Source organism: Salvelinus sp. IW2-2015, linkage group LG6.2 (genome assembly GCF_002910315.2).
Source record: "Salvelinus sp. IW2-2015 linkage group LG6.2, ASM291031v2, whole genome shotgun sequence".
NCBI lineage: Eukaryota > Metazoa > Chordata > Actinopteri > Salmoniformes > Salmonidae > Salvelinus > Salvelinus sp. IW2-2015.
In genome coordinates this window covers 13,676,620-13,698,537 of record NC_036846.1, presented here as the reverse complement: position 1 = coordinate 13,698,537, position 21,918 = coordinate 13,676,620, and the positions used below count along the sequence as shown (strand labels likewise).

The 21,918-nt window shown below is 40.6% G+C and overlaps 3 protein-coding genes across 6 annotated transcripts; all 3 read left to right on the top strand.

Annotated features, from left to right (window-relative positions):
- Window positions 1–220: 220 nt before the first annotated feature.
- tmem33 (transmembrane protein 33) lies at window positions 221–5,775 on the top strand. Its single transcript, XM_023990213.2, has 8 exons — window positions 221–350; window positions 1,157–1,231; window positions 2,004–2,098; window positions 3,550–3,737; window positions 4,045–4,112; window positions 4,768–4,901; window positions 5,087–5,170; window positions 5,336–5,775. Exons 2-8 carry the CDS (start codon window positions 1,178–1,180, stop codon window positions 5,463–5,465), a joined length of 753 nt encoding a protein of 250 aa, XP_023845981.1. The 5' UTR covers window positions 221–350; window positions 1,157–1,177; the 3' UTR covers window positions 5,466–5,775.
- A 988-nt stretch (window positions 5,776–6,763) lies between these two features.
- Window positions 6,764–13,202, top strand: bbs7 (Bardet-Biedl syndrome 7). 2 transcript variants are annotated; one of them, XM_023990211.2, is made up of 19 exons: window positions 6,764–7,284; window positions 7,515–7,580; window positions 7,707–7,769; window positions 8,123–8,298; window positions 8,551–8,737; window positions 8,829–8,901; window positions 8,999–9,115; window positions 9,345–9,475; window positions 9,697–9,781; window positions 9,952–10,054; window positions 10,289–10,481; window positions 10,646–10,720; window positions 10,811–10,876; window positions 11,104–11,243; window positions 11,347–11,511; window positions 11,737–11,846; window positions 11,979–12,082; window positions 12,171–12,294; window positions 12,486–13,202. In XM_023990211.2, exons 1-19 carry the CDS (start codon window positions 7,249–7,251, stop codon window positions 12,617–12,619), a joined length of 2,148 nt encoding a protein of 715 aa, XP_023845979.1. In that variant the 5' UTR covers window positions 6,764–7,248; the 3' UTR covers window positions 12,620–13,202. The 2 variants fall into 2 exon arrangements, with proteins under 2 accessions (XP_023845979.1, XP_023845978.1); XM_023990210.2 differs by having other exon boundaries at window positions 10,808–10,876.
- Window positions 13,203–16,484: 3,282 nt separating this feature from the next.
- Window positions 16,485–21,150, top strand: LOC111965847 (cyclin-A2-like). 3 transcript variants are annotated; one of them, XM_023990206.2, is made up of 9 exons: window positions 16,485–16,573; window positions 16,861–17,118; window positions 17,503–17,758; window positions 17,886–17,992; window positions 18,075–18,298; window positions 18,586–18,790; window positions 19,204–19,317; window positions 20,208–20,341; window positions 20,575–21,150. In XM_023990206.2, the coding sequence occupies exons 2-9, from the start codon at window positions 16,912–16,914 to the stop codon at window positions 20,624–20,626; spliced, it is 1,299 nt and encodes a 432-aa protein (XP_023845974.1). In that variant the 5' UTR covers window positions 16,485–16,573; window positions 16,861–16,911; the 3' UTR covers window positions 20,627–21,150. The 3 variants fall into 3 exon arrangements, with proteins under 3 accessions (XP_023845974.1, XP_023845977.1, XP_023845976.1); XM_023990209.2 differs by having other exon boundaries at window positions 16,534–16,590; XM_023990208.2 differs by lacking the exon at window positions 16,485–16,573 and adding an exon at window positions 16,613–16,679.
- The last annotated feature ends 768 nt before the right edge of the window (window positions 21,151–21,918 follow it).

The window sequence follows — 21,918 nt, the reverse complement described above, 5'->3', positions numbered from 1 at the left end:
AGTAGCGGAATATGTTATTACTCGAGCCTCGTGAAAGTCACACGTTTTCATTTTCGTCAAAAACAACTTTATATCGATGAGTGTCTTTTTGATGGCATGCACAAGCACATTTCGGCGAGACGACCTTTAGACCCGGTGAACGTGATTCTGCGCATGCGCCTAGCTAACCAACGCCGCAATGACATCGCCTACAACTTGATCCGGGAGAAGCAGTTACTGCATATCTTCATACTGTCTTTGGTAGGAAGGACGCAGATGGCTGAGTAGCTAGCTACTGTAGCAAAATTAGCCAACAAAATAACACAATCACTCGTACAAGTGACACCTAACGTTGATTTCGACAGTTTCAGGTAATTTTCGGAAAATAGTCTAAATCTTATTCGTATTACATTGCAGACAGTCTCTTAACGTTAGCTACACATAATGCTTTTTGAGCTAGCTATCTAGACAAATACTGAGCTACCGTTACTAGTTAGCTTGCTAACAAGCAACATTCTAGTGGATGCAGTCCTAGCTAGCTAATAGCTAGCGTACATTAGGCTAGCTCGTTTATTAACTGACATTAGCCAGCTTGCTAACGTTTTCTCAATTAATTAAATAAAGCCAACACATTTGTTTGCTATTTATCATTTCCTGGATCTGTCTCACTTCTGGCTAATAATTGTTAACTTCAGCTCAGCTAGCTGGACAGCGTCTGTGTTCCGTCAATGCTAATTTAACACTGAACAAATTATAGATGAATTGTCATCTAACTAACCTAGTTAACGTTAACTAGCTAACGTTAAGTCTGATAACTAACATTTGCTTGATTCAGTTTAAACGTTTTAGCTTGCTAACTAGTTTTGATGTTAATGTCTTTACTGCACATATCAAAAACAGCTCACGAACATGTCATGCTTTGCTTGCAAGCCAAGTGACTGTCTTCTGCCTGTTAATCTGTGAACATATTCTCAGATCACTAGCCTTAGCATCCAAGGTTTCACTAAATCTATCATAATGAAACCATTTTTCAAGAGGCACAGAGATCAAGTTGGCCTAAACCTGAAAGAGCGAGAACTAAGCAGCATTGTATCATTCTTGCCATTTCAAGTGAGCTTGCAATGTCAGGGTGCCAGAAGATATTCATTAAACGGTGTCTTTGTGTTTTTCTTTTCAGGGATAAACCAGAGTCAAGAAGATGGCTGACACAGAGCAAACAAGTGCCCCTCCTCCCCCTCAATTAGGGACAGTGGTGAGTAATCATGCACTTCTACTTCATCAGATCATAGATTGTATTTGATAGGCTGGATTTATACTCCACTAGACATACTCTATAATGTAGAACCTCCACTCCACACACATTTTGCTGCATGTCATAGGTTGTAACTTTACGCACGCTCTAGTGACATTTTGTTACCGGGAATGTTTGGTGGAGGATAAATCCAGCCTGAAGCCTAATTTAGTTGAATTGCAAAAACATGCAAATGTGTGCAGCCCCAAATTTGTAGTGCAACGCAAGGGAAACATTTTTACGTATTCAATTGCATCCCTACATTGCAGTAAGGTATACATTCATTTTTTTGTCTCTCACATTTTGGCCTATTTTGAAATACAGACGGGTGCGTGCTACGCCACTACTCATAACTATAAGTTAAGCATAACTATAAGAAATCTAAGATATGTCAAATAAATGATATCCAGCTCAGGGCTCCAGCAATGCATTTGGTTTAATAACTTGCTAGCAAAGTGGCTAGATGTCAAGCTTCTTGGTTACAGCAGAGACGATCAAGATCCCTGTTGCCTAAATAGTTTTTGAGCCCCTTGTGTGCACATCGGTAATGGCGTATACCCCGGTATGGTACAAAAACTGTATGAAAATCTGGATTACCGCAACCCTAGTTCTCATACTGATACTATATAGGCCTATGGTTGTGATTCTACAGTGGATGGTGATTTTACAGTGGATGATTTAGTCTAGTTTTTAAAAAATCTTATGAACTTGAATGTACTTTTTCCCCCCACAGCAATTCATGTTGGCTAACAAACTAGAGACGGCAATGTGGCTCTCGCGGCTCTTCACCGTCTATTGCTCAGTAATGTTCATTCTACCTCTCTTAGGGTAAGGCTTAATGCTCCAATTGTTTGCTTTGTCTATATGTCTATTTAGAAAGTAATACTGTATGATAGGGACTGGTCATTGGGTTTGGTTTTCTACTGCAGTTTGGGTTTTGCATTATTGTTAATGTTTACTCAGTTCCAGGGATAATATTTTTCTTCATGTGCACATAGCAATATAGCAACAATACCTGACAGAGACAACCAATGCATAACTGCTAAATTAACAGATGTTTTACAAATGATCACCTGATCCCACCACATATTCACTTTAGTAGCATTTTGTGGTCAAAACTGTTCCACCATTTTAATATACTCCCAAATGTATACTGAACAAAAATATGAACCCAACATGTAAAGTGTTGGTCCTGGGTTTCATGAGCTGAAATAAAAGATCCCAGAAATGTTCCATATGCACAAAAAGCTTATTTCTCTCAATTTCTCCCCACATTTGTTTACATCACTGTTAGTGAGCATTTCTCCTTTGCCAAGATAATCCATACACCTAACAGGTGTGGCTCATGAGCATTACCTCACCTCATGAGCATTACACAGGTGCACCTTGTTCTGGGGGACAATAAGAGGTCACTGTAAAATGTGCTGTTTTGTCACAACACAATGCCACAGATGTCAAGTTTTGAGGAAGCGTGTAATTGGCATGCTGACTTCAGGAATGTCCACCAGGGCTGTTGCCAGAGAATTGATGTTAAATCCATACCATAAGCCGCCTCCAACGTAGTTTTAGAGAATTTGGCAGTACGTCCAACTGGCCTGACAACCGCAGACCACGTGTAACCACGCCAGCACATGACCACATCTATTATCTAGACCTCCACATCTATTCTTCACTTGTGGGATCATCTCAGACCAGCCACATGGACAGCTGATGAAACTGAGGAGTATTTCTGTCTGTAATAAAGCCCTTTTGTGGGGGAAAAACTAATTCTGATTGGCTGGGCCTGGCTCCCCAGTGGGTGGGCCTATGCCTACCCAGTCATGTGAAATCCATAGATTACGACCTAATATATTTATTTAAATTGACTGATTTCCTTGTGAACTCTAACTCAGTGAAATTGTTGAATTTAAAAAATATATTTTTGTTCAGTATAGTTTTTAAATTTGATTTATTTCATGTTTATTTAACCAGGTAGGCTAGTTGAGAACAAGTTCTCATTTACAACTGCGACCTGGCCAAGAATAAAGCAAAGCAGTTCGACACATACAACAACACAGTTACACATGGAATAAACAAACATACAGTCAATAATACAGTAGAAAAATAAGTCAGTGTGTGCAAATGAGGTAAGGCAATAAATAGGCCATGGTGGCGAAGTAATTACAATATACTAATTAAACACTGGAGTGATTGATGTGCAGAAGATGAATGTGCAAGTAGAGATAGTTAACCAGTCTGAGTTCCCTCAGAGTAATTCATTTCTCTTTGACATTTTCCAGACCCCAGGCGGCTGCCAATTTCTATCAGCGTGCGCTGCTGGCCAACGCACTCACCAGTGCTCTGCGGCTACACCAGCGGCTTCCTCACTTCCAGCTCAGCAGAGCCTTCCTAGCCCAGGCACTCCAAGAGGACAGCTGTCACTACCTGCTGTACTCCCTCATCCTGGTCAACTCTTACCCCATTACAAGTATCCTCTCAACCATACATAAAGGCCTTATCACCATAGTATCACCATGCCTTGGTTGTTGTCATAATGGTCTCTTATAAAGCTAGAGTTTGGTATATCACCGACAAACTGGTTTGGGGAGAAGGCTAATTGTGTTGCAGGAAGGTTTTGTAATGCTTGGGGGTCATGGTTTCAGTTATGCAGACCTACTAAACCTATTAACAAGAAGGCATTGCTTGACGGCACTATTTGATGCTGACCTTAAATGTGTTTATTTTGCATTGTTGTACATTTTTAATGCTGATTGCCACTTAACCGCAGTCTACAGTGAGCATATTCCCAGTCTTCCTCTTCTCGTTGCTTCATGCAACCACCTACACAAAGAAGGTTCTTGACGTAAGTATCCTCTCTTGATTCCAAAACATTTCAATGTTCGTGAAGCCATTAAAAAGCCAGTTGGGTAAAGCATAACCAACACTCGAAAAAGGGTATTTTATAAAATACCCTTTTACCCGTTTTGGCTAGGTAAAATAGTAATTTTGCACATTTCTCATTAGACATTTCTGATTTTAGAGCATTAAAATCAAAATCAAATCAAATTTTATTTGTCACATACACATGGTTAGCAGATGTTAATGCGAGTGTAGCGAAATGCTTGTGCTTCTAGTTCCGACAATGCAGTAATAACCAACAAGTAATCTAACCTAACAATTCCACAACTACTACCTTATACACAAGTGTAAAGGGATAAAGAATATGTACATAAAGATATATGAATGAGTGATGGTACAGAACGGCATAGGCAAGATGCAGTAGATGGTATAGAGTACAGTATATACATATGAGATGAGTAATGTAGGAATGTAAACATAAAGTGGCATAGTTTAAAGTGGCTAGTGATACATGTATTACATAAAGATGGCAAGATGCAGTAGATGATATAGAGTACAGTATATACATATACAATAATGGAACATGTACAGTGTGTAAGGTGCTGTATAACTATGCTAGTTTAGTCATGTGATCATGATGTGTATAATTCCCCTTTTAGGCAATGGGCCCCAATAGCCTTCTCTTCATGAGGAACTTCCTCAACAAGCTCTCGGCCAACCAGCAGAACATCCTGAAGTTCATCGCCTGCAATGAGATCTTCCTCATGCCAGCCACCATATTCATGCTCTTCAGGTATGTTTCTATTTCTTGGTAAATTTCTCAGCACATTTGAATGGTACCTTAGACTGATGTCAGATTAGGGTTTTTCCTTCTTAGTTGATGTCTTACAATACCACTATGAACTGAGATGATTAATCACTTGATTAACTCTTGGTTACTCCAGTCACTTGATTAACTCTTGGTCTTTGTGTTTACAGTGGCCAGGGAAGCTTGCTGCAGCCTTTCATTTACTACAGGTTTCTAACTCTCCGCTATACATCAAGGAGAAACCCATATTGCCGGTAAGTAGCCTCATTTGAATTTTGTGCAATAATTTTAATATGTAGGATAATTGTACAGTATCAAATATGCCAAATTGTGTGTTTCTAGGTATATGATGTTGATTAAATTATTTCTCAAACCATCATTTCCCCCTATCCCCTAATCTCCCTGTCCACCTCTCCCAGCACCCTGTTCTCAGAGCTGCGGATTCTGCTGGAACATTTCGTCATGAAGCCCGCCTGCCCCGCCTTCTTCAGAAAGATGTGCCTCAACAGTATCTCCTTTATGAGCCGCCTGGCCCCCACCGCAGTGTGACCTTACTTCCTGTTCCCACACAACCATAGTTTGTACTGTAAGGAGCGTGGCAGCATTTCAACTCAAGAGGGATGGACGAACAACAACTTTGAGAGCAAGGAGAAAAAACCTTTTGAATGTTAGTCTGGTCTGTCTTCCTGCTGCTCTGTTCATATGCTACAGCGGAGGCTGAGGCTCGGACTGCGACGCACTGAAAACTGATTGTTTTCAATATGGCTTTATGGAACAGCCGAACACTCACTCCACTCCCCCCCCCCCTCCACCCCCCTTTTTTCTCTCGCTCTCTTTGGGAATAAACACCAGCTGACTATTTGATGTGTTCTACTTCTAAGGATTGACCTTGTGATGGTTAAATGTCTTTGTCATGGAAAATACTTGTTCTTATCTTTAAAAAAAACAACTAACTTCTGAGATTAGATAATTAAATTGTACTATACATAGTTGCAGTCTCTTTTTTTTAATAGCCAAATATTGTGCTTTTCAAAGGCGATGTCAGTTGCTCTGTATTTTATTTTTTACATCCACTAATTCCATTTTATATGTTTGTTTTCTTACACGGAAAGCATTGGTTATGATTGTGTCTTAACACATTTCTACTCTTTGAATTTGAAATGTGATCAATGCCATGTAACTCACTATTTAAAAAATGTGTTGGCAGTTGAGGCAGTGTCAAAGGGCCCTGAAATTAGAAGGCAACATATCTGCTCTATTTTGAAGACTTAAATGGTACAAGGACATGTAGTTGTAGGATTTATGACTGAAATGAATCAGTTTCACTATACCCGCATTTCCTCAGTCTGCACAAAGCACATGTTATGCAGTAAATGGGAAGGACTAGGCTGGTTTCAAATACAAGTTTATATTTGCATTTTTAATAGGTTTTCTAATTGAAAATCTATTTAAATTCAGGTTCAATTTAACTGATTTGTGGCTAATATCCCTATAGTTTTCCGATTCAGTGCACGCCCATGTTAAATGTCTTTATTTACTTGTAAAGAAACCATGTTTGTATAGCTCTGGAATAAATTTCTCCATTCTCTTAAATCGAAAAATGACCTTGTTGAATGAGATTTATAACCTCCATATTCACTAATATAAACATGATTCGTATCAATTAGTATTCTTTGACTCATTTTTGGAGCATTGGTGATTTTATTGGTTTGGTTCTTAGAGGATGGCCACTTTCTACTAACCAGGAAGACAAAAATACTGGAACTGCTAAACCATTCAGAATCTATGTTGAATCACACCACAGTCACCATCACCCAATGATATTGAAGCTTCTTCAAACGAACAACGTTGTCCATGGTAACGGGTCCAGTGTGCGCGCAGAAGAATCAGATGCTAGTTATTTCGACAACCATTTTCTAACTACTATAACGTCGATAAATTAGCTAACGTTATGGTTGAACTAAATCAAACGATGTGGCAGCTATATAGAATATACTAATACGTCAGGGAGTATGCAACGTGCATTCTGACTACAGTTTTAACGATCCAGCTAAATTAGCCAACGAGGCTAATCCCTATTACAGAATAATCCCAATCTGACAAAATGCTCTTTGTTCACCTCGCATGTTAGCCAGCTATCTTTATTAGATAGCTAACGTTGATTTAGATACCTGTAACGCCGGTCTGAATTTTTGTTGTTGATTGTAAACGGATAACGTTACTGGACAGAAACCGTTTGAATAATTAAGCGAACGTTATTAGATAGCGAGCTAATCAATTGAATTGCTTACTAGTTTTGCCGACCAAACACTCACATCAAGACAAGAACATCATGGAGATAAACCTCAACCGAATTGATTATCTACAGGTAACTGGATTGCATGTTTGCTAGTATAACTAGCTAGATAATTCAACTGGGTAGATTTTTCCTATATTTTGACCCCTGATCATGTCACCAATGTTATGGCTAAATAGTAGCCTGAATGGAAAAAGAGTTGAACAGCTTGATTTTTTTTTTTGTACTCTGCCAATTTTACCTTAAGTAACTAGATGACTCGTGATACTGACTGACTCTGGCTGTCACAATTATCGACACAGGTTGGTGTGATATCTCAGAAAACCATGAGGCTCCTCCCTGCCTTGGGACGCAAAGCAACCCAAAAGGTACTGTAATGTGAATGTGCATTATTAGAGGTGACCCATAAATAGACCTTGTGGTGTGTTGGAATATGATTTTTGAACAATGTCCCAAGTACTCTTGAGTTAGAAATGTCGTTTTGTGTGTCTCAGGTTGCTGTTGCTGATCATGATGGTGTGATAACATGTTTTGGGATGAAAAAAGGAGAAGCTGTGGTAGGTATTGAGTCTTACATATTTAACAACATTGAAATACTCACCTGGGTGCCAGTCTTTTTTTGGAGCCTACTCATTCATCACTGTTGGCTAAATCAGAGCCAGACTGGCACCAAGGCTAGTAGAATACAGCCACTTTCATGGACTTCATATGAATACCTACTGCCGTTGTGCCCAGGAACAAGGCACTTAGCTTAATCCCTATCTGCACCAGGAAAGCTTCTCTGCAGCTGACCCTGTGCTGTTCGGTGGCATGGGTACAGTGCCCTCTAAAAGACAAGTTTCCCTTGTCATTGTGTAATGAATAAATAAAGTTTCATTCCATGAACGTTGATTGTACCTATCTTTTCCAGCCTGTGTTCAAGACTTTGCCAGGGCAGAAGATAACAAGGCTGGACCTTGGTGGGGCTCTTGGAACCCCACAGGAGAAGATCTTTGTGTGTGCTGGCTCGGAAGTGAAGGGATACACCAAGAAAGGCAAACAGTTCCTGTCCTTTGAGGCCAACCTTACAGAAAGCATCAATGCCATGTGAGTTTTAACTTTTTGATGTGAATTATAGGTTATCTGGCCTTGGTTCCAAGCCTTCTACACATGTTTGTCAACAGTGACGAACGAGACTTGAGAGTATGGATTTGAGAGAGTATAGTCTAGCTTTTATTTTTAAAGAGACTTGGAGCATTCTTTAATTGGTTTATAAATAAGGGGAATTGTGGGTGTGTTTTTGTGCTGCTTTATATTACAATGTGTTTTTTTTTTTCATGCCTACAATGTGTTTTTCAGGCACGTTTCAGGAGCAGACCTTTTTGTGTGTGCGAGTTACATCTACAACCACTACTGTGACTGCAAGGATCAAGACTACTACCTGTCTGGAGACAAAATTAATGACATTGTGTGCTTGCCTGCTGAGACCTTGGGCCGCATTGTCCCTGTGTTGGCATGTCAAGACCGAGTTCTCAGAGTGTTGCAGGTGAATGGAAATTGTTTGTGAGTACTGCAGTATGAATATATATACGTACTTCAATGAGTACTTCAGTGAGTTTGTGTTTTCTTGCCCATAGGGATCTGAGCTTGTGTATGATATTGACGTCCCTGGTCCTCCCTCAGTTTTGGAGCTGTACAATCGAGATGGAGGCGAGTATAAAATCCTTATACTGAACTCAAATGTAAATTTCACACATCCCTGTACTTACAGCAAACTGGTCTACTTCTACCCCACCGTCTGCTTTAGGGACTAATGGCGAAGACATTCTCTATGGAACTGTGGATGGCAAACTGGGACTGATTAGGATAACTGATTCCTCTTCCTCTTCTAAATGGGAGATTGATAATGAGAAAAAGAAAGGAGGTACAGTACTGTTAATGAAGATGAAAACTAGTATATGTTTCATCTGTCAGAGACTCAGAGTACCTATGTACCTATGCACTGAAACACAATTAGCACATGTATTATCATTGTATATTGTAAGAATGTTATTAACATTGACTTACCATGTTAGACATCATTCAATCATATAGCATCATTCCATTCATTGAGCTTATTCGACATTTTCTTCTTCTATGGCTGTTTCTACTAGGTGTTTTGTGCATCGACACGTATGATATTCTGGGTGACGGGGTGAAAGACATCCTTGTTGGCAGGGACGATGGGACAGTGGAGGTCTATGGGTTTGACAGCTCCAACGAGCCCACATTGCGCTTTGAGCATGTAAATCCACAAATAACATTTTTCATTATTTTATGCTACATTCTACTGGCGTTGTACATATCATCTGAAATTCAGGGGGGAAAAATACCTACCGGTATTTATTTTAATTCAAGGGTGATAGAAATTTATTTTTGTTGTAAAATAAATAACAAACTTTCTGTCCTAAAGTTGAGAGAATATTGTAGAAATCCATGTCTTTGGGATACTAACTTGTCCACCAGGTGTTATTGGAGAGCGTCACCTCTATCCAGGGTGGCTGTGTTGGGAAGGAGTCTTATGACGAGGTTCTAACAGCCACCTACACAGGTGAGCTATCAACAAAAGGAGAGGGTTTTATGCACAAGAGCTATACTAAAAAAAAAAACACTAGAGAGAAAAATGAATGTCCGCTGACTGTTTGCTGTTCCCAATAAGTGCTCTATAGGAGATACAGATACAAAGTTGTGAGCGGCTTGAAATAATATGTGTGTGTCCAGGATGGGTGACAGGGCTGACCACAGAGCCCCAGCAGGCAGAGGCAGGCCCTGGAGAGGAAGTCAAGATGAGTCAGGAGACCCAGAGCAAAGTGGCAGCTCTCAGGTATACTTGTGGACAGTTGTTGTTGTCACCTGCGTTTGCAATATATATCTGCGTTTGCAATATATATCAATGGAACTTTGTAAGCAAAACTCAGTGTTGGCAAGGTTAATTCAACAGCCAAAGTAAAGTCCTGTGTTTAGCAAAAATTTAAGTTAGCTAACTTAAATATGAGGACAGATGCTGTCTGTTGTTATAATTTTCCCAGTATGAACCCAGAACGCTTGTCCCCCTCAGGGCAGAGCTAGACCAACTGCAGATGAAGGTCGTTCAGGGCCGTGAGAAGTACCAGCAAACCGCGCAGTCTAGTACGGCGGTCTCTGCCATGCCTGTGTTCAGCGTCAACGACAAGTTCACCCTGTGTCAGGATGACGCCAGCTACAGCCTGACCCTGGAAGTGCAGACGGCCATCGACAATCTGCTGCTGCAGGTGAAATAAATTGACTCGACTCTGTATTTATGTTCTGTATTGAACCCGGAAGAGAAATTTGTATGTTTTTTTTGCATGAGAGAGATCTGCTAATTATACAAATATGCAATGACTTGTGGATATTTCTGTCATGGATTGTAACGTTAATATTGTTTTCTTTACAGAGTGATGTACCAATTGATCTGCTGGATGTCGACAAGAACTCTGCTGTTGTGAGTTTCAGCGAATGTGATTCAGAGGTGAGATGTCCTCGTACAGAGAGCATACAAATAATACAAGTGAATGCTTTAGATTCCTCAAGGCACTAATTATGCCTTCTGTTCCAGCAGCCAAAAGGCAATTTTCTCCTCGTTACGTACAGATGCCAAGCAAATACTACACGGCTTGAGCTGAAGGTGAGGGATTTTTTAAAGAGTATGTTTTAGTCAGTTCTTACTGATTTTAGCCCAATAACAATTTATTTAGAATTGTACTCATGGCAATTCATAATAAATTGTCAATTGCAACCAATAGAAGTACCACTCTCAAGTTCCCACCCAGTCTCACCTGCCTCTGCAATGCTAAGGGAAACACTGCTGTGTGTTCTCATGACTTGTGTCACAGCATCTTCTCCCTTCTCCAGGTGAGGTCCATCGAGGGCCAATATGGCACCCTACAGGCCTACATCACCCCACGCCTGCAGCCCAAGACCTGTCAGGTACGCCAGTACCTCATCAAACCTCTGTCCCTTCACCAGAGAACTCACACCATTGAACAGGACAGGTAAGGATAAGGATACTGAAAGAAAGACAGTGTTTTACTCAATTTCCCTCTTTTTCTGTCTTCTTTCATTCGCTCCCTTTTTCTCTCCATCCCCCCCAAACAGACCCATGAACACTTTGAGTCTAGTTGGCCAATTCAGCTTTGCAGAGATCCACTCCTGGGTCCTCTTCTGCTTGCCAGAGGTCCCAGAGAAGACTCCAGCAGGGGAGAATATCACCTTCTACTTCCAGAACACTTTCCTTGGAACGCAGCTGGAAGCCACGTACTGGTTAGGAATTAAATTCAATACAACTTAATTTATCCCCTTTGGGATATGTATCAGAGTTCTTGGTTTAGTTTTCCAAGTAAATGTAACCAATGGAATAATCCCAAAAGTGCAAACTAAAGCTGAAATCAAGCTCACTTCACAAACCTTTTGCCATTGTACTATAGGGAGATTGAATTAAGACTGTACATTCAATATGGGTTTTCTTCTCCCACTTTGTCATTTTAGTAAAGGGGAAGGCCACTTCAAGTCTGACAATATTTCCACCATCTCCATACTGAAGGATGTCCTCTCCAAAGAAGCCACCAAAAGAAAAAACAATCTTGATATTTCTTATGGTAGGTCTTTAGCTAGTTACATTTATTATCTGTTTTTAGGTTATCGGCGATGGAGTGAAACAGTTATGTCTGTTCATGAAATAAAACATATATTATCTTATCTCACAATTTATTTGTGGCTCTAATTTCCAGATATCAATGACGATTCAGTGGGCCACACACTCAAGATGATTCATCCGAAGCTTGAGTATCAGCTGCTATTGGCCAAAAAGGTTCAGCTGATTGACGCATTAAAAGTAAGTGCTAGTGTTGCAAATAAATAAATAAATGAAACTACTTAAATATTGCAACTCTTGCTCAAATTTTGCTGTGTGTGTTTTGTAGGAGCTTCAGGTTCACGAGGGGAATGCGGACTTCCTCATTCCTGAATATCGTAACATTCTAGACGAGTCTGCCTATCTGCTAGAGGAATACAAGAAACAACCAGCTCACCTGGAAAGACTTTATGGTATATCAATGTACAGTTATTGCTCTAGAATTCTTGTTTCAGTAGAATTAAAAACAAATGACACTTTCAGCTATCACAGTTGCCTAGCTTGCCAATGATCCTTATATCCTGGGTGCAAAACGAATTTGACAGTATGGTTATGCAAAACTACCATGACAGTAACCTGTGTGTGTGTTTTTCCGTTTCCCCAGGTATGATAACGGACCTCTTCATCGACAAATTCAAATTCAAAGGACAGAATGTGAAGACAAAGGTGTCATTGCTGCTGGAAGTTTTGGATAACTACGATTTGGATTCTTTGATGAATTTCTTCAATGAGGCATAATATCAAACTTGAGCAAAGAGGATGCAAACTTTTACACTCCATTTGTAATAGCTTTTGTTTTGTTTAGAGTATAGAGTTTACTTTCCAGCTTTTTTTGTGTGTAAGATACTAGAATTATGTTACATAATCTGAATTTTTTATGTCAATTGTCAACAACATCTGGATGTCTAAAGCCATATTCTGTTGGCCTAGCTACAGTGAGGGGAAAAAAGTATTTGATCCCCTGCTGATTTTGTACGTTTGCCCACTGACAAAGAAATGATCAGTCTATAATTTTAATGGTAGGTTTATTTGAACAGTGAGAGACAGAATATCAACAAAAAAATCCAGAAAAACGCATGTCAAATGTTATGAATTGACTTGCATTTTAATGAGGGAAATAAATATTTGACCCCTCTGCAAAACATGACTTAGTACTTGGTGGAAAAACCCTTGTTGGCAATCACAGAGGTCAGACGTTTCTTGTAGTTGGCCACCAGGTTTGCACACATCTCAGGAGGGATTTTGTCCCACTCCTCTTTGCAGATCTTCTTCAAGTCATTAAGGTTTCGAGGTTGACGTTTGGCAACTCGAACCTTCAGCTCCCTCCACAGATTTTCTATGGGATTAAGGTCTGGAGACTGGCTAGGCCACTCCAGGACCTTAATGTGCTTCTTCTTGAGCCACTCCTTTGTTGCCTTGGCCGTGTGTTTGGGTCATTGTCATGCTGGAATAACCATCCACGACCCATTTTCAATACCCTGGCTGAGGGAAGGAGGTTTTCACCCAAGATTTGACGGTACATGGCCCCGTCCATCGTCCCTTTGATGCGGTGAAGTTGTCCTGTCCCCTTAGCAGAAAACACCCCAAAGCATAATGTTTCCACTCCATGTTTGACGGTGGGGATGGTCATAGGGGTCATAGGCAGCATTCCTCTCCTCCAAACACGGCAAGTTGAGTTGATGCCAAAGAACTCCATTTTGGTCTCATCTGACCACAAACACGTTCACCCAGTTGTCCTCTGAATCATTCAGATGTTCATTGCAAACTTCAGACGGGCATGTATATGTGCTTTCTTGAGCAGGGGGACCTTGCGGGCGCTGCAGGATTTCAGGCTTCACGGCGTAGTGTGTTACCAATTGTTTTCTTGATGACTATGGTCCAGCTGCCTTGAGATCATTGACAAGATCCTCCTGTGTAGTTCTGGGCTGATTCCTCACCGTTCTCATGATCATTGCAACTCCACGAGGTGAGATCTTGCATGGAGCCCCAGGCTGAGGGAGATTGACAGTTCTTTTGTGTTTCTTCCATTTGCGAATAATCGCAGAAACTGTTGTCACTTCTCACCAAGCTGCTTGGCGATGGTCTTGTAGCCATTCCAGCCTTGTGTAGGTCTACAATCTTGTCCCTGACATCCTTGGAGAGCTCTTTGGTCTTGGCCATGGTGGAGAGTTTGGAATCTGATTGATTGTTGCTTCTGTAGACAGGTATCTTTTTACAGGTAGAAACTGACTCCCTTTAAGAGTGGTCTCCTAATCTCAGCTCGTTACCTGTATGAAAGACACCTGGGAGCCAGAAATCTTTCTGATTGAGAGGGGGTCAAATACTTATTTCCCTCATTAAAATGCAAATCAATTTATAACATTTTTGACATGCGTTTTTCTGGATATTTTTGTTGTTATTCTGTCTCTCACTGTTCAAATAAACCTACCATTAAAATTATAGACTGATCATTTCTTTGTCAGTGGGCAAACGTACAAAATCAGCAGGGGATCAAATACTTTTTTCCCTCACTGTATATACAGTGCATTGGAAACTATTCAGACCCCTTTTTCCATATTTTGTTATGTTATTATAGCCTTATTCTAAAATGGATTAAAATATGTATTTTCCCTCATCAATCTACACACTACCCCATAATGACAAAGTGAAAACAGGTTTTTAGAAATGTTTGCAAATGTATGAAAATAAATAAATACCTTAATTATGTAAGTATTCAGACCCTTTGCTATGATACTCAAATTTGAGCTCAGGTGCATCCTGTTTCCATTGATCATCCTTGAGATGTTTCTACAACTTGATTGGAGTCCACCTGTCGTAAATTCAATTGATTGGACATGACTTGGAAAGGCACACACCTGTCTATATAAGATCCCACAGTTGACAGAGTACGTCAGAGCAAAAACCAAGCTATGAGGTCAAAGGAATTGTCCATAAAGCTCCCAGACAGGATTGTGTTGAGGCAGAGATCTGGGGAAGTGTACCAAAAAATGTCTGGAACATTGACGGTCCCCAAGAACACAGTGGCCTCCATCATTCTTAAATGGAAGAAGTTTGGAACCACTAAGACTCTTCCTAGAGCTGGCCGCCCGGCCAAAGTGAGCAATCGGGAGAGAAGGGCCTTAGTCAGGGAGGTGACCAAGAACTCGATGGTAACTCTGACAGAGCTCCAGAGATCCTCTGTGGAGATGGGAGAACCTTCCAGAAGGACAACCATCTTTGCAGCACTCCACCAATCAGGTTTTTATGGTAGAGTGGCCAGATGGAAGCCACTCCTCAGTAAAAGGCACATGACAGGCCACTTGGAGTTTGCCAAAAGGCACCTTAAGACTCAGAGAGGCACCTTAAGACCCATGAGAAACAAGATTCACTGATCAGATGAAACCAAGATTGAACTATTTGGCCTGAATGCCAAGCGTCACGTCAGGAGGAAACCTGGCACCATCCCTACAGTGAAGCATGGTGGTGGCAGCATCATGCTGTGGGGATGTTCTTTAGCGGCAGGGAGATCGAGGGAAAGATGAACAGAGCAAAGTACAGAGAGATCCTTGATGAAAAGCTGCTCCAGAGCTCTCAGGACCTCAGACTGGGGTGAAGGTTCACCTTCTAACAGGACAATGACCCTAAGCACACAGACAAGGCAGGAGTGGCTTCGGGACAAGTCTTTGAATGTCCTTGAGAGACCAGAGACTTGTCCCTTGAACCCAATCAAATATTTCTGGGGAGACCTGAAGATAGCTGTGCAGTGACACTCCCGATCCAACCTGGCCTGAGCTTGAGAGGATCTGCAGAGAAGAATGGGAGAAAATCCCTAAATACGGGTGTGCCAAGCTTGTAGTGTCATACTCAAGGCTGTAATCGCTGCCAAAGGTGCTTTACATTTTTTTTATTTTATTTAACTAGGCAAGTAAGTTAAGAACAAATTCTTATTTTCAATGACGACCTAGGAATAGTGGGTTAACTGCCTTGTTCAGGGGCAGAAGGACAGATTTTTACCTTGTCAGCTCGGGGATTCAATCTTGCAACCTTTCGGTTAGAAGTCCAACGCTCTAACCACTAGGCTAGGCTACCAACTAACCACTAGGCTACCTGCCGCCCCAGGTATCCTAACCCCCTGTGCTTCAACAGAGTACTGAGTAAAGAGTCTGAATACTTATGTAAATGTGATATTTCATTTGAAAAAAATCCCAAAAATATGTTTTGCTTTGTCATTATGGGATATTGTGTGTAGATTGATGAGGGGGAAAAACAAACATTTTCATCCATTTTAGAATAGAATGTGTAAGAGTCAAAGGGTCTGAATACTTTCTGAATGCACTGTATATTCAGTTATATGTTTTGTTTTATAGGTTGGCACTTGAACATACCATCCTTGATGTTTGGCAGTTATATTTCTATTGAAGTATTTAGACTAACTAGAGTGCTCCCAGAGAGATCATAATTGTTTGTACGATATTATATTAATTCAAATTATGAAAAATGTACATTTTGACTCTTTCATTATCTATACGCCGAAATCGCAACGGCCTGCGTATTCTCGGACACATGAAATCTGAGTTGTATCAGCCGCCGTAGATTCGTGACGTAATTTTCGCCTTCGGTTGTGATTGGCCGTTTCAATAGTCGCGGGCTACTTGAACTGAGAACAAGCAACATTTCTGCATTTATAAATATTTTCAGAGGACAAGGGACTAGGTAAAGGTTGCGCGGTGGTTAGCTACATTTATTGGATTTAGTCAAACAGCATGGCGCGTTAATGTCGGTTTTCATGCAGAAGATGGTTTTGTTGTCTCAACGTTAAGTAGGGTTTTAAATTTGCAGCTCAGAATTACGTTGTTGCCATCTCAACACCCCAGACTTGTCTGTGCGATACCTTATGCTACTGTAGCTAGTTTGCCTGTTTGTGCTATCTTATACAATTTGTAAGTTCTTTTTTATATTCATTACAATATTTATTTACCAGGTTTTTATTTTCTTTGTAGCAAAGTGGACGTTTCTGCAGTGACTTGTTTGAGCCAGAAACTGAGGATAACATGTCAGGATCAAACCAAGGACAAGGAAGCGCGGTTGATGTTCCGCTGCCGGAATACCAAAACCAAGAAAATATGCTGTCCAGACTGAGGGGTCCAATCAAAAACTGGGCAGACAACCAGGAGAACATTGTCCCCAAAGCACCACAGAGAACAGTTCTGGGAGGTTTGCAAAACAACCAATGCAGCATTCCTCAAAACACAACACAGGTTAATAATTTCTAGCAATTTTCTAATTGGCATGTAGATTGGGCTAGGTTGTTTACTACCAAAAATTATCACCTTAGGACAAAACGGTCATAATTTTAGGTCATATTTTCACTGCCAAGAGTAGTGTTTAATTTACATCTGAATAATAACTTCATATTCACCTTACTGTATTCAAAGTTTGTATTGTTAATGTCCGCTAGGTACCCTCCCAAGTAGTCCGCCATTTTATGCGATCAACGTCTTGTTAACAATGGGATGGCCAACTTGCTTTCTCATGCCTTTCTTCCCATATCATCATTTTTAATTAATTAGCATGACATGGTTAGGTGGAACTGACTCATTGTTGAAACCATGGGCACTGAAATATTTAACCTTTCATTTCAGTTGCTGTCCTGCAAAAATGAAAGTGAAGTACCTAAAAGTTATGCAGAGAAGCTGGGCACCAAGCCGCCAGCTTTTCAGATTCACCTGGATGAGCCAGATTCTGCTTTCTCCAGGAAAAGGGTGTCCCTCAAAGCCAAGCCTTCCATAGAGATGTACCCCCTGAAACTGAACCCCACAGTTACCTGTCTCAGGCAGCCTCTGGCCCCTCTTGACATACCTGCCACATGTGTGTCTAACATGGATCTTAGTTTTGGTGGTGAGTATTTCAGTAATACGCCTGGTGAAATTATCGAAAATTTCCCTTTACCCTTTTATAACATTGAGGTGATCATGTTATTGTCTATCGATTAGAAAGTCACAACATTTTCCAATTCTCTATATAGATTGTCCCATGGATATGTCAGTTACTGAAGGTGAAGAGAAGCCAGTGGACATGAATGTGGCAACAGAGTATGCTTCAGAAATACATGAGCATCTCAGGGAAATGGAGGTGAGCAAACTATTCATTGTTCAGTTGTCACACAAATCACTGAACCATGACTACAGTTGTCTTTTTGTGCTCTTGTCCCTAGGTTAAGTTCAGACCAAAAGTAGGCTACATGAAAAAGCAGCCAGACATAACCTACAGCATGCGGGCTACCCTTGTTGACTGGCTGGTGGAGGTTGGTGAGGAGTACAAGCTCCAGAACGAGACTCTATACCTTGCTGTGAACTACATTGACCGTTTCCTGTCTTCCATGTCAGTCCTGCGGGGGAAGCTGCAGTTGGTCGGAACCGCCGCCATGCTGTTGGCCTCGTAAGTGTTAACCCCACAACATCCTTAAAGGGATAGTTCACCTTTTTGTGTGCCATAAAGGTGTGCAGCGTAAACCAAGTTTGTTCTATATGTTGTGTAGAACCCACTGTATTAGGCCTCTGTCCCAAATTATTAGACAAGATAGGCACCAACATCTGACTAATTTACATTTGAGGGAACTGTCCCTTCAAATGAAATTCAACTCGAGATGAAGTACTCCTTTAATTGATTGTGTCAAGCTAAGCAATGTGTGCTTTGATCACTCACTGGTTTTCATTCAAATGCAGGAAGTTTGAAGAGATCTACCCCCCGGAGGTGGCAGAGTTCGTTTACATCACGGATGACACCTACACAAAAAAGCAAGTGTTGCGGATGGAGCATCTGTTGCTTAAAGTGCTCTCCTTTGATCTGGCCTCTCCCACCATCAACCAGTTTCTCACCCAGTACTATCTCACCCAGCCTGTCAGCAACAAGGTGGAGAGCTTGTCAAGGGTGAGTAGACTGCACATTGTAGTGGTGTTCACATCTTGTAATTCAAACTCCTACTCCAGTCAGTTTCACTTCATTTAATACCTGATTTACTTAACAAAAGGCACCACTCAATAGGTGGACCAGGTATCATGACATGGCACAAGTGGGAGGGTGGGCCTTCACTCTTTTGTTCTGTTTCTCAAGCAAGGGGGAGGCTGATCACATCAGTCCTTATCAGACCAACTCCTTGAGTGCCCTACTCAATGTTTGCAGTTGTCTAAACACTATTTTGCCTAAAATTATTTTACCTTTTAGTGTGTACTTCAATTTATTCTTGGGATATCACTTCAACAGTGAACAACAAAATCCATAGAGGTTGAAATTGTTTTATAGATATTGGATTTTTCTCTTAAATGTTGTCTTTGTTTCCTTAGTTCCTAGGGGAGCTAAGTCTAGTAGACTCCGACCCATTCCTGAAGTACCTCCCCTCTCAGACTGCTGCTGCCGCCTTTGTTTTGGCAAACCACACTATAACAGGAAGCTCATGGGTGAGTTTGCAATGCTGCGCTAAGTGTTCTAGGAGGGGAGGAGTTTCATTGCCCTCTGGTTCGGCCGTGATGACCCACTCAAAATAAAACAACAATGTAACATCTTAAACAGGTCTTTGCCTCAGGGCAGTAGGCCAGGATTTGGTAGCTGGAGCTAACAGGAATTCTCTCCCTGCAAGTATATATGCCACTGGCTCACACTGTCCATCTCCCTGAGTAGTCCAACAATCAACTTTTTGGGATCTCATGAACCTTTCTCATGTAAATATGGAAGGCTTCAGTAATAGAGGCTTCCTTTTTAATCTCACTTGCTGCCTAAACTTTCATATTGATGGTCCATAACATGGTAACTCACCTTATCGCAACTGACTGAACTTTGTATAACCAAGATTTACAACTGCTAATGTCCTTGGTGCAACAACCAATTAGTAGTCACTGACGGTCAAGTGGCCGTGTAACATTTAATTCTGCACCTAAACTTGGCACAAACTATTATTTACACCTTGCTGAATTCAGTGCTGTATTAAGTATGCTTTTGTAAGATTTACATTTGAAAAGTAGTCTATTCCCCTGTTGGAAGGTTTAACTGACCATATGGGAATACAGTGACTCGTCAGTCTCTTGATTGCGTTTGATCTTCAGGGTAGAACCATGCAGTGTTTTATTTTCCACACTAAAGTTTAAGCTTAACATTTTCCTTAAACAACCGTAGCATGAGATTGTCATACCCTGAAAAGATGGGTTGGCTGCCTGTGTTCAGTTGCAGTATTTCATTTATCCACAATTTTCCTAAATTCAGATCTTTTGTCAACTGAAATCTTAGCCCTAAATTAGAATGAATTGGTGTGCAGTGACTTTTGTGCATTTTCTGACTGTTTGTTTTATTTCAGTCCAAGTCTCTGGCAGAGGTGACTGGCAACTCTTTAGAAGACCTGATGCCATGCATAGAGGATCTGCACCAAATGTACCTCAACGCTGCTACGCACGCACAGCAGTCAGTGAGGGAGAAGTACAAAGTTGCCGAGTAAGTACACCGTATAGATGGATTTCTTTTCATGTTGGCATATTTCGCTAATGTAAACCATTGCACGCCATCCATTTGTGACTAATCTAAAATAGCCAGTAAGCTTACGCATTGCTATTTTGTTTTTCCTACTAGGGATACTACTTGTTCAAATGGCAATTTTCTAGATTTCTATTAGCTTGAACAATAATGGTGGGTCTGAATGATTTCTACTATAGTGTTTCTCTCTCTAGGTACCAAGAGGTCTCTCTCATCGAGCCCCCCATGAAACTGTCTTTGAACTGATTTTTTGGTGCATATTTATTTTTTACTATGCGTGTCATATTGCCAGAATTTCAATAACTGAACTCATGGCCGTGGTCTTGAGGATGTGGACAACATTTTAGATTTTTTAAATGTGCATTTATATGTACAATCCTGTAGGATAAGGGTTATTTTATGCTTGATGTAGCCCTGGGCTTTAATGTCGTTAATCAGGCAATGTCATGTTTCTTTTCTTACTAGACAAATGTTTGCAGTGGTTTTTAATTGCTTAAAAGCTGTAAAGATTAGTCTCACTTTCTGCATCTTTGTAATTAAACTGCAGCTTATTTTCCTTTCTGCCACTAATAGACACTTGTGAATATTTCCTGACAAATCTGACTAACCATGGTTTGGTATTCTATGACAACTTTATACTGTGAAAGTCTGTCTTTTTCTTAAATCACTTGTCTCATGTAAATGTATGTGTCTTGGCATTCATTGGTTATCAATTAAGGATTCATCTGCTCTGTATAATGTCTCTTGTAAATAAATTCCATTCCCACAGACCCTTGGTTATTAATCCTTTTTAAAATGTATTGTTCTTCATACTATTCTGGAAGTAGTTCAGGGTAGTAGCACCATGTAAGATGGCTTTCTAGTTTGAAGTGAAAGTTTAAAATCACAATTTGTGGGTTGCAGCAGTATTGCATGTCTTGTTGTGGCCTCTTGGGGGCAGCAGAACACTACTGCTCCCTTGCCTTAGTGCAGCATTTCCCAAACGCAGTCCTTCAACCCCAAGGCACTACACAGCTGATTCGAATAATCAAAGCTTGAGTTCATTAATATGAATTAGCTATGTAGTGTTAGAGCAAAAACCAGGACTGAGTTGGGAAATGCTGCCTTAGTGAATACATTTTCACCAATGTTTTTCTCAAGTCCTTGCAGGGAAATTTGAGTAACCCTGTGGTTTTGTTCTAGCACAAATATATTCTGGTTAAAGTAACATGGTGTTTCCAACTAGTCGTTTTGTCCATTTTAAAGTTACATTTTCAAAATGTCTTTCCATCTATAGATGTAATTTCTGTATGACTAGGTTGGTGTTGTGTGATTAGTTTGTCTGCCGTGTACCCATTGGTTTGCCACATTGATTCCCTCAACTTGGAGAGGAATGCTTTTAGTTACATGTCATGGTGATAGAATGGAAGTAAAATAGCATATTTAGACGGGTTCAAACTTACTCTTGGGCCTGATTCTGTTGCATAATGATTCTTAAACGGAACTGGGAGGGACTTACCTGAATCGTTCCAATAAACACTGGGATTATTGATTACACC

What these genes read in the sequence shown, in the direction of transcription:
- bbs7 (XM_023990210.2), top strand. Translation starts at nt 7,249, where the DNA reads ATGGAGATAAACCTCAACCGAATTGATTATCTACAG. An exon ending in CCACATTGCGCTTTGAGCAT is followed by an intron (nt 9,476 to 9,696) that starts GTAAATCCACAA and finishes CTTGTCCACCAG; the next exon opens with GTGTTATTGGAGAGCGTCAC. An exon ending in AGCAAAGTGGCAGCTCTCAG is followed by an intron (nt 10,055 to 10,288) that starts GTATACTTGTGG and finishes TGTCCCCCTCAG; the next exon opens with GGCAGAGCTAGACCAACTGC.
- tmem33 (XM_023990213.2), top strand. Translation starts at nt 1,178, where the DNA reads ATGGCTGACACAGAGCAAACAAGTGCCCCTCCTCCCCCTCAATTAGGG. An exon ending in ACACAAAGAAGGTTCTTGAC is followed by an intron (nt 4,113 to 4,767) that starts GTAAGTATCCTC and finishes TTCCCCTTTTAG; the next exon opens with GCAATGGGCCCCAATAGCCT. An exon ending in ACCATATTCATGCTCTTCAG is followed by an intron (nt 4,902 to 5,086) that starts GTATGTTTCTAT and finishes TTGTGTTTACAG; the next exon opens with TGGCCAGGGAAGCTTGCTGC.
- LOC111965847 (XM_023990206.2), top strand. Translation starts at nt 16,912, where the DNA reads ATGTCAGGATCAAACCAAGGACAAGGAAGCGCGGTTGATGTTCCGCTG. An exon ending in GCCGCCATGCTGTTGGCCTC is followed by an intron (nt 18,299 to 18,585) that starts GTAAGTGTTAAC and finishes ATTCAAATGCAG; the next exon opens with GAAGTTTGAAGAGATCTACC. An exon ending in GAGAAGTACAAAGTTGCCGA is followed by an intron (nt 20,342 to 20,574) that starts GTAAGTACACCG and finishes TTCTCTCTCTAG; the next exon opens with GTACCAAGAGGTCTCTCTCA.